The 16,278-nt window shown below is 38.7% G+C and overlaps 1 protein-coding gene across 1 annotated transcript in view; it reads left to right on the top strand.

The window, feature by feature from the left end:
* The window catches only part of LOC134671786 (sodium/potassium/calcium exchanger Nckx30C), a 137,062-nt gene that overhangs the window by 12,108 nt on the left and 108,676 nt on the right, over positions 1–16,278 (top strand). Inside the window, exon 2 of the mRNA XM_063529616.1 lies at positions 14,154–14,177. Coding sequence (XP_063385686.1) covers positions 14,154–14,177 — 24 coding nt within the window. The remainder of the gene's footprint in view (positions 1–14,153; positions 14,178–16,278) is intronic.

The following is a 16,278-nucleotide window of genomic DNA, read 5'->3' as shown; positions in this document are numbered from 1 at the left end:
TTTCCTTTAGTTTCTACATATATATAGCTGGTCAAGCAGATCTTGTCAGTAGAAAAAGGCGGCAAATTTGAAAAATGTAGGCGGGAAGGGATATCGTCCAATATCGTCCCATAGAAAATTAGAATTGCGCGCCTTTTTTACTGACAAGATTTGCTTGACCAGCTGTATATTTTTATTTAACATGTCAAATTTAATTCATTTATTTATTAATTTAATTTAATTTAAGGTATTTACGGCTGTCACTTTCCATAAATAGGCACTTTTAATTTATTACTCTGGTATCACCGTACCAATATTAGTGATGGGACACCATAAAAACCAATATCGGTAAAATCGATATAAACATAATGAATAATATACAGATGGTCATGATGCCTAGCGAACACCAGCCATATCGTACAAACCTCGAGGTGTGATATTCCAAGGCAGATGATCAAACATCAAACATCATCAAACATCAACATTTATTCAGCAAATAGGCCACAAGGGCACTTTTACACGTCAACATTGAATTTACATAAAAGCAAAAATAATAACATCAACAATTTTATAAAATAAAACTAACAATTCAATCTAACGTATTACAATTACTAAGAGATGTATATGGTCTCTTAATGTCGAATTACATACAAAATACAGATAAAAAAACACACACAAAAAAAATCTATAATATTTAGAGGTGTAAATGTCTCTAGGTGTCAGAACTATAAGATTATATAGTTTATCAAGTTATCCTTAGAGATGTATAAGGTCTCCAAGAGTCAATATCCTGTATAATTAATACATTCATTAAAAGAAAAGAAACATACGAGAACAGAATGAGGCGTCTCACTGTAATTAATTAATAAAAGTTACTAAGTATAGTATATATAGCTAATAGCTCGTGTTAGCTTAACAGACCAGTCTCCACAAACAGCACCCGTTCACGAGTATGACGCGTATCTCAGCCATCGCCTCCCTCAACCTTCATTCGGGAAAGTGGCGACCCGATCAACAACGCCACCGTAAGCAAAGACTTTTAAGCGAGCATGACATGTTCAAGCTACCGGCCTATATTAATATTAAAATAGTAATAACATGTAGCTGTAAGACACGGCATTTTGTGCTCATATGTTACATAAAAAGACAGTAATATAGCTTCACATAATTACTAGCCTAAGTTGACTTAGAGATGTAAAGGTCTCTAAGTGTCAGAAACATTAAAAATATAGGTAAGTATGTACAATCAAAAATAAAAATCAAATAAATAAATATGTACTTAGAGATGTATAAGGTCTCCAAGTGTCCAAAACTAAAATTAAATTAAACAATATAATCAAGCGAGAACATCATTGTCTCATGTGTCAATTCTACTGGACACTAGCATATTTAATTCACAATGTAAAAAAAAACAATATTTATTTAATTCTTATTATACTAATGAAATCAAGCTACGATGATCTGCCTAGTGACCACCAGCCATATCGTGCTAACTTCTAGGTGTGATATTCCTAAGCAGATCATGAAAAGCCGGCATGTCATGATCTGACTAGTGACCACCAGCCATACCGTTCAAACCTCAACATTTAGGCATATCGAATAAGTAGGATGTTCTAAATTTTAGCAAATTATAACCATTGAAATGGCTTGACAGCCTACTTATAGTACGTGTTTGGGTAGTGTATGATTTTAGTGCCTACCTAGTACCTACGCATTCTGCTCCAAATGCCACATAGAATGCAGCACTAGTAGTGGCAAAAAATGCAAAAGGCAGATTATTAAATGGCGGCGTTTCATGATATGCCTAGGAATATCTCGATATGCCCGATTTTACGATCAACCGCCGATATATATACTAATTATCCCCTACTCAATATCCCTTAAATGACATCCTATGGCCGCGTTCCATCTCTGTCATCAGATCTGCATGCTCGATAGTATATTGCATTGCTTTCAGAAGTAAACCAACATGTAAAATATTAACTAATGAACTGATAATAAAAAATCATTCTATATCAGCTTGCAAGATTCGCCCTAAACAAATTGACAAACTATTAGAAATAACATCTAAACAATACAAAAATTGAAAGTTAGTAAAATGCTGGTACAAAGACTTGATATTGTATTATTATTATAATTGATAAAAGCAGAAATTTAAATTCATTGTCAATTTTATCGACAATATTATCGACGCGTCCCTCGCACTATCTAGGTTTACTTAGAACTGACGTCATCTCGTTCACGGACAGGGTTGTCTGTGTTTGTTCTTGTACTTGTGTGAATATAGTTTTTGCTAGTGTTTGATAATTTTGTCGTGTGCGTGTGTAGCGATGTATGCTAAAAATGCATTAGTGTTAACATTATTTGTGTGCGTTACCTCGTCCCCCGCGCCAAAAACGACAGAATCATAGATATAAGAATATATACAGATGCCTTCCAAGCGAGCTGTCAGTGGGACCACTTTTTGTTTAGTGTACGATTAACAAAGCGACCCACTTTGCTGTAGCCATGTCGATAAAGTCATATCGATAAACTACCGACATTTCTTGCAATTTTAATTTTACTTCAAAGGTTTAACTATACCTAAAATGAACAAAAACGCTTTTTTTCTTTATTGTGGTTATCAGATCACAATTTTGTAGTCACGCCCCAGGAGAGAACCAAGGGAAAGTTTAAATATTTAATTAAAATACATAAATACCTATTAAAATAGGTGGTCCGCAATAATTGAATTATTTTATTACATTATAATATATTCATTATCCATTAGCATTTCAATTATGTTTATGTTTAACGAAGATATTGAAGCTTCAATTAATCGCTATTTCGTTCCGCTGTGTAGCGTTTATCGATATATAACATGATTAAAATCGACTTTTCACATCCCTAAAAGAGCACACATATACGTTTTTACGCAAACATGCACAACCTGGGTCGCCTAAAAAGGGGCCACTTGGATTTGAAGTCCATCTTGTCAACAGTATAGTTGTCCTTTTTTGACAAATGGCATTTTAAAAGAGCGAGGAGAGAGAAATGATACTAGTTGCTGCGCCGTCAAATAGAACAATAAAGGTAGGGGCCTTGGACAGAATTTTTTAGATAGAAATTAGTGCGCGTCTCTACTCCATAGATATTTACTCCGAGGTTGAGATAGGGACAGGCGTGGCTCACTCCGCGATTTCGTCGCTTTGCTACAGGTAGCTAAATGTACATCCGTCCCACACCAATTTTGGTGGCTAACCATAAGCCGCGCGTCGCGCTGTCGCCACCTAGCGGCCATATCTGTGATCGTGACAGACGCGTTTTCGTAGATACTGAGTCTTCTGTACCTAGTACTTTTATTTATTCTGTGGTTGAGATAGGGATCACTAGCCGATAAGGGCTGATTTACACCGCCGCTAATTGCCACTGTTCTTGCGCCCTGCGCGTCGTTGTCCGCACGATTGTCTTGCTATTTAGATTTTCTGGGGCTATTTTGAAATATCAAACTTATGGCTCAATAATACGCATAGATATGAATAACTTAAAGGTAGTAGTAGTAAGTAGTAGTAGTAAAACACTTTATTGTACAAAAATCTAATCAAAACAGGAAAAATAACATTAGTCATTAGTACAAAGGCGAACTTAAGGATGACTCACGTTAGACCGGGCCGTGTCCGGGCCGGAGCTTCCGGCGCATCGTTTTCTATGAAAAGCATCACGTGATCGCCTGTCATGTCATAGAAAAGTAAGCGCCGGAAGCTCCGGCCCGGACACGGCCCTGTCTAACGCGAGTCATCCTTTATAGTAGTTACAGATACCTACACTTTCTGAAGAAAGTGATGAAAGTGTATCTGTAAGTACTTTTAAGTTATTTCGCTTTTACTGAACTGTGACGCAGTGGGCAAAGTTATGTTAAAGGGCAAAGTTTTATACTTTTACGGCACGTCCACAATTTTTAAATTTGAAATATATTTTTTACGTAAAATAAGTTAAATTGGCACGGAACCCTCGGTGGGTGAATCCGTCTCGCACTTGTTTTTTTTTTTTTTTTTATTATGAATGGGCTTACTCATGGCCACAGACTAGCCGAGGCGTAGACGTGGCCTACGATGGAGCGAGCTCGCCCAGAAGGTGCCTGTTCACTCTTGATTTGAAGGTTGCCGGGTTATAAGAACACGGAAATATAGACGCCGGCAAGGAATTCCATTCCTTGGCAGTGCGCATAAGGAAAGTAGAAGCAAAGCGCTTCGTGCGAATTGGTGGAATATCTACCAAGTAAGGATGGAAACCGGCCGTGCGTCTAAAAGTCCGATGGTAGAATGGGGACGGTGGAATAAGCTCGTGTAGCTCTTGGGCACACTCCCCGAAGTGCAACCTGTAGAATACCGACAGGGTCCGGGTTTTTCGTTCCCCGCCACTTGGTAAATTTTCTTTATTACTTATAAATTATTAGGTAAGTATGTGATATTTATATTAGTTTATAATAATACGGAAAATATGTGCATGCATTATGAATTATTGATTAAATTATGTATTATGTAATTCATAATTTAAACAACTTCCAAATTATGTCATAATTACAACACCAATTAGTAGGGTGACCACGACGCATAAGTCTTGCGGACTGTCCCACTATGCCGGACGTAACTCAGTAGTAAAACGACGGCGCTTACGTCATTCTCGATCGGAAAGCATTGTTATTGAGACTGAAACAACGCGGCACTTTGGCAGCGAGCCAGGTGCATTTTTGCCCGCAGTGACAAGGCTTACGGAATTTATGGGACAAATCGAAGTAAACTTGGTTCGCAGTTAGTTTTCTTTTAAAGTTTTAAAGCGGGTACTTGTAAGTTTTTAACTATAGTTAATTTGTAAATAACTAACTTCTGCCCGCGACTTTGTTTGCGTGGAATGATGATGATGATGATTGATAAAAAGTATCCTGTGTTCTTTCTCGGGGCCCAAACTAAATTCAGACCAAGAATAGTATGCAGCGGATTTGATAGCCCACGCAGTGCAAGTGTTATTTTAAACGTCAAACTTTTATGAAATTATTTGTTTATTTTATTTATTATGACGTAGAAATGACACTTGCACTGCGTGGGCTATCAAAACCGCCGACTTTTTTGGTCCAACTCTACATACGAACTTTGTCCAAATCGGTTCAGCGGTTTAAGCGTGAAGAGGTAACAGACAAACACTTTCACATTCAAAATTATATTTAATTTAATTTATTTAAGGTTTACCAACAGATACAATACAACAGAAATTACATTTACAGATAAAAGCCAAAAGTACAGTAGGTAGTAGTATTTTACGCGATTAATTAAGTTTCTTAAATAACGTGAGTGACCCGTTTCTAATATTCTTAATAAAGGCTCATTACATTAGGTATTTTATATAACGTTTAGTATCTCAAAATCATAATAATATGATTTTGAGATACTAAGGAAGCTCAGTCTTCGCTCATTAGTACGCCGTGGTCACCCTACCGCAGCTGAATGGGGCAGGGCGGGTTTCGGAACAAAAGGTACCGCGGGAAGCGGTAATGTACCTACCGTATACCTCTACCGTATACAAAAGGTAGGCTACAGAATACGGAGTATCATTGTGGTGGAGCCCCATTCTTGTACAGACTACTAGATTCCGTTTAGCTAAAGTGGAGTCCAGACGGGACAATTTCTCGCCAATCTGATTAAACTGTTCGATCAAATCAGGCCGTGCGGACGCAAACGCCAATTTCGCTCGCTGATTTCGATCAAATGGAGGTGCGGACGCAAGAATACCAATTCGTGACTAGTATTCGCGTTTGGGGGCATTATTTTAAGTTTGAGCGGTCAAATACCACCATAAAACTAAAATTGATGATTAAGTTGGAGATTCACGCCAATTTCTACTCTGATTGATTCGGTCGATCTGTGTTACTGATGACATCAATTAATATGTAGCAGTGAGATATATTTACGGTGTCTAACATACATAAGGCGACGTCATCAGTTTCTTAATAGGGAATATTACGCAAAACTCTGCGTCAGGGGGCGCCACTAGCACTATCCATCACAATCTGGGGGTCTACCGCGAAACAAGAAAAATTTCGTTATCTAACCTCTCTTGCATACTTATTCAAGCGATAAAGAGGCACATAACTAAATTTTGTTTTCGCGATTCCCTGTAGGCCTTATTGACCGCCTTGATGCATCAATGTCATATTTTATTGTCTGTGAAAACTTGTCAAAAAACGGTTTAGGCCAAGCGCGCACCACGATATTAATTTTTGCGACACGATTTTAGAATCGCGCTGTAATATATCGCAGAAAATTCACTGCGCGCACTGCGAGGAAAAAGTCGACGATTTGTTCATTCTCGACATGAATTTCGTACCAATCGCTTGTCGTGAAACAATATGCAATCGCTGTATGACTTTGAGTATTTAATACTACAAAGGTGATCTCCTTCTATTTCTATAATTAAACGGTCAACATCTAGCGTCTCATCTTGCAACTCCATTGGAGAAGCAGGTTCCGATATGTTGACGCTTGAAGAGCGAAATGCCGACTGAGGTCCGGGGTGCGATTTTATTATCGCAGTGCGCGCGGGGCCATACAACTCCGTATGCTGCAATTCACTTTGCGACAATCGCGTCGCGAGCAGTCGCGGAAAAATGTGACAAATCACAATTTGAAAATCGCTGCGATTTTTTTGTCGCATATGCGCGCACTGCCATATAAACACATACGTTTCTGCGACTAAATTATCGCGCGACAAAAAGTCGTGGTGCGCGCTTGGCCTTAAGGCACAGTATGTATAAGTCATTCTATGGTTTACTAGCTAGCTTAGTGCTGCACTCTGGCGGCAGAACATTGCAGTAACACCCCCTATTAAGTGAGGTTTGTGAAGCATTTTAGCTTGGTCAAATTCTACGTCACCATGGCCAAAAAAATAAAAACTAAGACTTTCTGTCCAAAGCAAACAGCAAGAAAATAAACGAAAAGGAAAGCATGGGACCGTTCCGCACGGCCGCCCCTTCCGAAACAATTACTTTTTCTAATTTGTTTTTGGCGTTTCGTGCAGTTTAAAGGATTCTTGTTCAGTTCCAAAGTTTTATTTTCATTTTTAGGAAACCTACCGCAAAAGGAAAACCTTAGCCTTGTACCTAGGAACAATGTATATGGAAATTTTTAGTTCCATTTTATTTAATTTCTACTATTTAATGTCGCACTATATGCAATGCAAGTATTCTAATTTAAAATCAGGTCAATCAATAGAAATATCATTCATTTCTATTGATAATATAAATAGAATGAAAATTGCTCATAACACTCATTATAATATAAAATAAGCGTAGTCTGCAATTTCCTACCTTATCAGTACCTATAATAGTTATATACAGGGTGATTCAGGAAACATGAGCAGGATTAACACTGCGCATTTCGTAAATTATAAACAACTGCCTCGTATCAGTATTAGTGAGGTTAACTTGAATTTTCTAGTCGCGTTGAAAAAAAAAGATATTAATTTATTTACGAAATGCATGGTCACCCTAAAATTAGAATACTAAACTACCGATATTCTGTGTCAAATTAAATGCCATCACGGACTGGTTACTTTTGAAAAGTCGTATCTCACTCAAATTTGACAATTTATTTTCTTCGTAATCAAAATGCTGTCATTACGGTTAAAGAGGTTTATATGTTTATTAATTAGGTCTTGTAGGGTGACTATGATTGTAGAGAATTCAATTTGCTCTCACCAAAAAATATAAAATAAGAAAAAGTGTAGTTGTTTCACCTAAATACGACGGTGATCGATCAATTATCATTTACTGAGTGTGCAGGGTTAGTCCTGCTCATGTCTCATGAATCACCCTTTATAAGCTAAGTCCTAAGCAATAGCGGCTCTTGCACGTAACGATATGAGAAATATGCACCTGTTACGAAGAATTTAAATAGGTAATTAAACTGTTTTACAATTCACGATAGTTTTAAACGGTCTTAGACAAATTAGTGGTTATTTATAATAGATAAGGATCCAGATACTGAATCATATATTATATGTACAGTCACCTTCACCACAAGGATTTTTTTATGCCATTTAGGGTTCTTGCAAATTGGAAATTCTATAGCGTACTTAAGTATTAACAACCGATTTATCTAGGACCCTAAATGGGGCAACAATCGCGGAGCGTGATGGTACATGGCCCCTACCTTTTCTGTTCTCTTTGACGGCGCAGCAACTAGTATCATTTCTCTCTCCTCGCTCTTTTAAAATGCCATTTGTCAAAATAGGACAACCATACTGTTGACAAGGTGAACTTCAAATCAAGTGTTGCCTTTTTTGATGCATCCAGGCTGTGTATGTGTGCGTAAAAACGTGTATGTGTGCTCTTTTAGGGATGTGAAAAGTCGATTTTAATCATGTTATATATCGATAAATGCTACACAGTGGAACGAAATAGCAATTAATTGAAGCTTCAATATCTTTGTTAAACATATACATAATTGAAATGCTAATGAATAATAAATATATTAGAATATAATAAAATATTTCAATTATTGCGAAACACATATCTTATGTATTTTAATTAAATATCTGAACTTTCCCTTGGTTCCCTGCTGGGGCGTGACGATAAAATTGTGATCTGATAACCACAATAAAGAATAAAAGCGTTTTTGTTCATTTTAGATATCGTCAAACCTTTGAAGTAAAATTAAAATTGTAAGAAATGTCGATAGTTTATCGATATGACTTTATCGACATGGCTACAGCAAGGTGGTGTTAAATTGTTAATCGTACACTAAACAAAAGTGGCAACAGTGACAGCTCGCTGAGACCCCGTCTCTATATATTGTAAGTCTATGGTACATAGGCAAAAGGTTAAGTCCCATATTCACAATGACTTCCAAATTTTTGTACAAAAGGTCAAAATAGATTGTGGAATAAATAGGTATGCACATTTTTTTTTGTATACAGGGTGTAACAAAAAATAGTGGGGATCCGTTCAAGGGCAATGTTCGGTATCGTGTTCTGATTATTTTTAACTTTTGGAGACTTTGGAGAGGCTGGCCGAATAAGACGACCAGCCGGCCTAGCCAAGGTTACAATCGCTATCGCTTCGACAACGAAAACCATTATGTCTCTCTATCACTCTTCCATATTAGTGCGACAGTGACAGTTGCGTTTCGATCGCTACGGAGCGTAAGCGATCGGCATCTTGGCTACGCGGCCTGCCCCATAGAAAAAAATGCGTTAAAATGTTTTTTCTCCTAATTATTCCTAATCTTCTGAATCTCACTATAACGAATATGCCCTTAAATTGATCCCCACTATTTTAGTTACCGTAAAATGGGGTGAGTAGGGTCGAAACTGAAATTCAAACCTTGATAACATTTTATTTTTACATATGAAAACTGAATGGTGTATATAATAAGTGTTCCGGACGTTTGTATTTTAGTTTTTATTTTATTTTAGGTAGTTCCATTTCATAACTTTGACGATAAAGAGGAAAACTCACCTCACCTCGTAGTGCCTCGTATTTGGGGTGAGAGGGCGGGTTTCTATACAAAGGTGATTTTGGAAGATTGTTGGATCGATTTTTTTTTATTATGAGTATTTAATAGTGTCCGACCGAAGGTTCGGTTTCGGTTTCGGTTTCGGCCAGTTTCGGCCAAAAAATCATGTTTCGGCTGTAGTTTCGGTTTCGGCCAAAAAACGGCCGAACCTTTGTGCCGGGCCGAAAGTTACGAAATGGTACTTCGGACAAAGACCAAAAGTTGGGGAATAAGTAGGACAACAATATTAATATCTACATATACTGATTCATGTATAGGTACAGAAATTAATTGGTTTATTATAAAACACATTTCCACTAATGAGGGCGCCACTGGACGGCCGACGCAGTCTTAAGAGACTGTCAATACTTATAACGCGCAGACTGTCTAATTGTATCGGAGTGAATGAGATAGCACTGTCGCATGTTACTGGGCCCTGGGCAAGAGAATAATAAGAAAACTCATCATCTTCCTCGCGTAATCTCGGAATTTTTGCCGTGCCCTGGCAATGGGAATGGGAGCCTGGGGTCCAATAGACAACTAATCCCAAAAATTGGTGTAGGCACTAGTTTTTACGAAAGCGACTGCCATCAGACTGACCTTTAAACCCAGAGTGTTAACTAGGCCTTATCGGGACTAGTCCGGCTTCCTCACGATGTTTTTCCTTCACCAAAAAGCAAATAGTAAATATCAAATGATATTTCGTAGGTAAATAAGTTCCGAAAAACTTTTGCATCGTCGAACGTCGAACGTCGACGAAACTGCGGTCTCGCTTTTTAATACAATGGACATTGGTTGGAGTCTGTGCTCAACTACTTATCCTGAAGCCTGAAGCACGGCTTTGACTTCGCATGAAAGTTCGCCTCACTGGGGCACTTCGCGGACTTTTAGGCCCAGGTGAAGATCGGTACCTGGCCTTGCGATATTGTTAACAAAATATTTCGCGCTCGCTGCGCTCGCGTTTTTGGTTGGTGTTTTGGTTGACCCTGTATCTACATGTTAGCTTGACTGGTGACTGAATAGAGTTAGACCAAGAAAATTCTGCAATGATTTTGATACGCAGTGCAACTAGTGCAAATGTTATTGATACGTCATAATTTCATAGAAGTTTTGACGTTTAAAATAACACTTGCACTGCGTGTGTCAAAATCGTTGCAGAATTATCTTGGTCTTAGTAATTTTCTTAAAAAAACTGCTTAAGTAACATCAATTTCAAGGACATTCGGTGTTGACAGCCCCATAATATGTGTATAAAAGCAGTTTTATGACATTTTTCAACGATTTTATCAAGTCTACAAAAGTTTCGGTTTCGGTTTCGGTTTCGGCCGAAACTAGAGCCAAAGCCGAACATTCGGTTTCGGTTTCGGTTTCGGCAAAAAAACATGTTTCGGTCGGACACTAGTATTTAAGTATCGCTCCATTTTAAATTGGAATAGATTATTTTTGTAGCAGTAGCCTTAAAATCCCTTCTCACCTCCTCAAACCTTCTCTGCCCATTCATAACCCACCTCTCCCCGCGAAACCTACTCACTCTGTTTTACGGTACACCTTGTTTTCCTCAATTAATTTTTAAACTTTCATTTAGTATAAAAGTATGTGTCCAAAATTCAAAAACAAAATAGGCTTCTGGGTCTAGGATAGCTGCATGCTATCTATTCTATATATATGCATCTAAGATTAATTCTAACCACATTTTACCTTGTACATATAAGTATATTATACCTACATATGTGACATCCCACGGGTAAAGGTACCTTATGGCGGTTGGCGCTTACGCTATTATTAAATGCCGCTCCAATATTATTGCGGTGCTATGCGACGTAAGCGCCAGCCGCCATAAGGTAGGTAGGTAGGTATATAGTGTGTATTGTGCAGTGGTCCTCGTAAGGCCTGCACCGGACATGCAATTTGTATGCAAACCCGCCGCTTCCGCCCCCAAATGTTATTCCAATTGCACCGAGTGCAAGAGAGTTAATCGCTCATAAGTCTCATAACATAAGCTTAACCCTGTTTCAATGTTGCATTTCATCACTTATAAAAGATAAAAGAAAGGCCGCGTCTGTCTGTTTGTGTTTGTGTGTTTGTATGTTCGTTAAAAACTCAAAAACTACTTAACGGATTTTCATGCGGTTTTCACCTATCGATAGAATGATTCTTGAGGATGGTACAAACCTTATATGTGTATAATTGGTTAACCCGTGCGGCGCCGGGGCGGATCACTAGTTGAAAATAAGGGTTGGCAAATCCACGTACAGTCGCCATCAGATATATCGCACGCAGCAGCCAAGGTGTTCACAATATCTTAACGCGCACTCTAATGCCTTGACAATAGAGGCGTGTTCAGATATTTATGAACACCTTGGCTGCTCCGATATATCTAATGGCGACTGTACCCTCAATTCAGCGTTGTCGAAAGGATCAGCAGTTTGTTGCCGAAAACGAACCTTCGACATAATTGTTTTATGCCGAAACCGGCTGAAACCCAAACATTACCTAGAACTGAAATTATATTCCAACAGCAACAATCTCACCTGACCATCTGTAAAGCCCAGTCCAGACGGGACAATTTGTCGCCAATCTGATGAAATTGTCCGATTAAATCAGGCTTTCGACCGCCGATTATGATGACCGATATTACCGATAAAATGGAGGGTCGGACGCAAGAATAGCAATTTGTAACGCCAGTATCTTCGTTTGGCGGCATTTTTTAATTAAGAGGGCTTAAATATCACCATAAATCTGCAATGGGGTTGACAACTGTCAAAGGTTTGCATAGATGGCGCCATCATAGCTTGCTCCTTTTTCTATGAGATTTGGCATAAAGGGCTGGCATCCAGGGTATTAAAAAAAAACAAAAAATTGACACAATTCTAGAGCCCCCTCCAGACTATGCGCGTGAATCGCGGGCGAAGCCGCGAACGCGAGTGTGGAGTCCAGAACGCAGACCTGCGAAATCGACTCCACACTCGCGTTCGCGGCTTCGCCCGCGATTCACGCGCATAGTCTGGAGGGGGCTTAGGGATTGACAGGGCAAGCTATGATGGCGCCATTTGCTAAAAACTTCCACAGGCCAATCCCATTGGTGATTGACGCCAATTTAATGTCCAATCGGTCGATTCGTTCATTCCGTAATTCCGTATGGACTCCACTTAAACCTTACGTTTTAGCAAAAACGTTAATAATTTTGTTATGTTAGTTAACAAAGTAGGCGTATTTTCTCCCTAATAGCCTTAGTTTTCACAAAAACGTTGCAACGAAACTGCCCCAAATTATAAAGCGTTTCGCTGCTAATTGCCTTATAAATTTAACGGCAATTCGTGTAGAACAAAATGTTTCTTTTTAACTAAAATGGTTTTAGAGCAGTGTTCCTCTGTTTATTTTAAATTGCTTAACGAAACAGAATAGGACAGAGTTCTATAATTGTTAATAAGACCATCACTGTATCACCTGTATTCCACAAATAATTGCTTAGTTTTATTTAAACATTTAAGATTGGTGATGTAATTGCAAAAAAACTTACTTAATATACGTTTTTACAAAATGTCATTAAACATTCAAAATATGTGTAGGTACAATCATTAATTTGTGACTTTCCACAGGGAAGGGTCCTTTTGAGTTAATCTAAGGGCCAAAGATGTGCGATGGAACGAGATCGCAATAATTATTTCTCCCTTTACCCCATAACTCCCTTAAGGCCAGTCCAGACGGGACAATTAAATTGCCAATATGATCATAAATTGAATTGGCAGTTTGATTGTCAATCTCATGTAGTGTCCATACGTACCCAATTTAATAGTGGGACCGGCGAGTCAATGTCCTTTTATTTAATTTTTGCTACGGCGGCTAAATTTAATAATTTCATCAGATTGTTCGTAAAATTCTCCCGTCTAGACTAGCCCAATGTGAAAATAGGGCTTTACATTAGTGTCAGTGGATAGCACTTCACCTATAGGGTGGTCTTCACTAAGGTGGTCGCCGCTCCGGTGTGCGTGCGGGACATCGCTATATACCTGCATAGCGCTGTCTCGCTCACACAATCGCGTAAATGTCCGTATAATGCGTTGTTCCGTAGATCTAAGCTTCTCTAGTTCTCTGTGCGTTTCCATATCATGAAAGGTACTCACTCTGTGCTTCGACTAATGTTAAGGTGTCGGTCCGTTTGTGCGTTTAACGCAGCTTTAGTCGCATGCGACAAACGCAAGTGTCATCTCTATAACGCTCTAAGGCAGCCATGCTCCACCTGTGGCCCGCTGGGATTTTTAGGTGGCCCGCCCGGTGATCCTGGTATTGATATATAACCTTACAATCCGAACGTCCTTTAATAGCCGTAACAAACTACCGTACCGCACCAAGGTCACGGTGCGCCGCACCCATAAGTGAGAGCGAGAAATACTTATTTGGTGCGGTGCGGTAGTGTGTTACGGCTTTAAGAAAATTCATCTTGCGGCCTACAAGGCAAAAAGAGAATGGCTGCTCTAAATGCACCAATTAAATTGAAGAATAACTGATTGATTGATTGAAGTTAAATTGGCTTGCTTGTGATTGCGAAAACGCAACGCGTTTAACGCTGCGTTTGTCGCACAAACGGTCCGACACCTTTTAAGTCCCTTCTTTACTGGCTATACTGACTTGGGCCTGTTTTTCCAGCACCAGACCGCCGCTCAAACCTTGGTGAGTGATTGCCTTATAACTAGCACTTTTCACTTTCCTCCTCCTTTCATTATTGCTTTTGCTTTGTTTGCCAGCTCACCGCTGGGCGAGTAACTATAAATATCGCCGTGTCTCTTTTATTTACACGGGAGTGCTTATCTTTTGTTCATGTTTATAGCCGATAGCTCATAGCTTACTAGCTCGCGGTGGGACCAGCGCCTAAAACAACTACGAAGACAGTAAGACCGTGTACGAACAGGATCTTAAGATATTTGTAATGACAACAACGACCCAAAACAAGCTACTAAATTAAAACGTTGACAGGTTACGCTTTTAATTAAACTCCCGCCATTTTCTCTATGCTCATTCAAGATGGCGGAGATCGCAGCGTCAGCAAATTTTGATGAATGTTTACGCGGATTTAAAGATAATAGGAATCTGGGAATGACGGAATTATTAATGAACACGGAATTGTTGAAAAGTTTGTAAAGAAAGAAATTGTATTTTGAGGCAAGTGTTTTTCATGCGGTTTTCACCTATCAATAGAGCGATTATTGAGGAAGGTTTAGGTATATAGTTTGTTAAGGTTTTATGTAGCTCGTGGGATGCCGGGGCGGGTCGCTAGTATAAAATAAAATAATTAACCGTATTAATTAATAATGTTATTTCAAGGATGTGTCTTATTTGTTATTATGATTTAGAAATCACATTTGAGTCGATATTTAATTGTTCACTAGCACAGCAGCAGGCCTATTATGGATGCTTTATCCACGTGACAAAACATCCGTCACTTGTCAGAGCGCGATTGAAAGTGACGGATACCGTTTTATCACGCTGTCACGTATTCGTTTTTTTTAGCATAAAAAGAACTTGGAAGAAGGTAAGTGATTTTGACATGTCTTTTAATTCAAAAACGCTTAAAAAAAATTTGTAACTATTACTTATGAAAGCAGAAGAATATAAATGATCGCATTAGATTCATAATTGTTACATATTTGCCGTATCTTATTTTTAAAATGTGTTTTTCAATTAAAAGACACATCAAGATTGTTTACCTTATTTCTAATACTTACTAAAAAAACGAACTATAGACAAGAACGACCATCATAACCGCGTACTGGTAGAGTTAGACCAAGAAAAGTCTGCAGCAATTTTGGTAGCTCACGCAGTGCAAGTGTTATTTCATGGTAGTTTAAAATAACACTTGCACTGCGTGGGCTATCAAAATCTATGCAGACTTTTCTTGGTCTAACTCTATCTACGTTTTTGCCCCCAAAAAACCCGGGTAATGTTCATAACGAAACGTCGGTTGGTAAAAACTCTCAGTAATCTAATAGACACCAATATTCCGCGTTGAGCTCGAAATGATATTGTCAAAATGACATTACTCTGACAATCACATCAGCGCCCGAGTGCCTGAGTGAATTATACGGAGGAAAAAAGACAGACATACCGCCCGGCAGCATATGACGGAGATAAGTAGATAAAAAATTTTTTCGAAGTGAATTAAAATTTGCGATGATTAAATAAAACTACTTTTAACAACGGAGTTAATGTAGACTACTTATTTGGCATTAACTGAGGCACAATGAAGTATCATGTATTACCAATTTGAAGTCATCAGTCAGAATCCTGATTATCACTCCGTTGCACTCTCATAATTTTTGTTTCATTCTTTTGAATTTCATATAATCTCGATACAGAAAGGAAGCTTCCTACAAAACCGAAGTTTGACAGCGGTTCAGGGTCGAATCATGCTATCCCTTTCTAATACATGGCACTATCCCTTTCGGCTAATTAGGGTTGTCAAAATTCAAGTGATTATCTTATCTGTGGTCGTGCACGCAAAAGGAAGTCAAGTGGTGCCAACCCTAATAATTGCTCGGAGCAATGCTGAGCCGAGCGGAGCCGAGTTTGGCCGAAGTCAGGAGCTTCGCACCCCTGACTCTATGTTTAGAGTGATTATGCTGTATATGTGTTATTTGTGATACAAGTGTGGAAAACCTATTCCGAACGAGTTAAGGGAATATGGGCCCGATTCGGATTTTGAAATAGACATAACGATAACGATATGTTTAAGATCTAACCTGTCGAATTTGACATTTGTGCGATTCTGGAGATA

Source organism: Cydia fagiglandana, chromosome 16 (assembly GCF_963556715.1).
Source record: "Cydia fagiglandana chromosome 16, ilCydFagi1.1, whole genome shotgun sequence".
Classification (NCBI taxonomy): domain Eukaryota; kingdom Metazoa; phylum Arthropoda; class Insecta; order Lepidoptera; family Tortricidae; genus Cydia; species Cydia fagiglandana.
The sequence above is the reverse complement of the archived record's forward strand: the minus strand, read 5'-3'. Positions and strand labels throughout refer to the sequence as shown.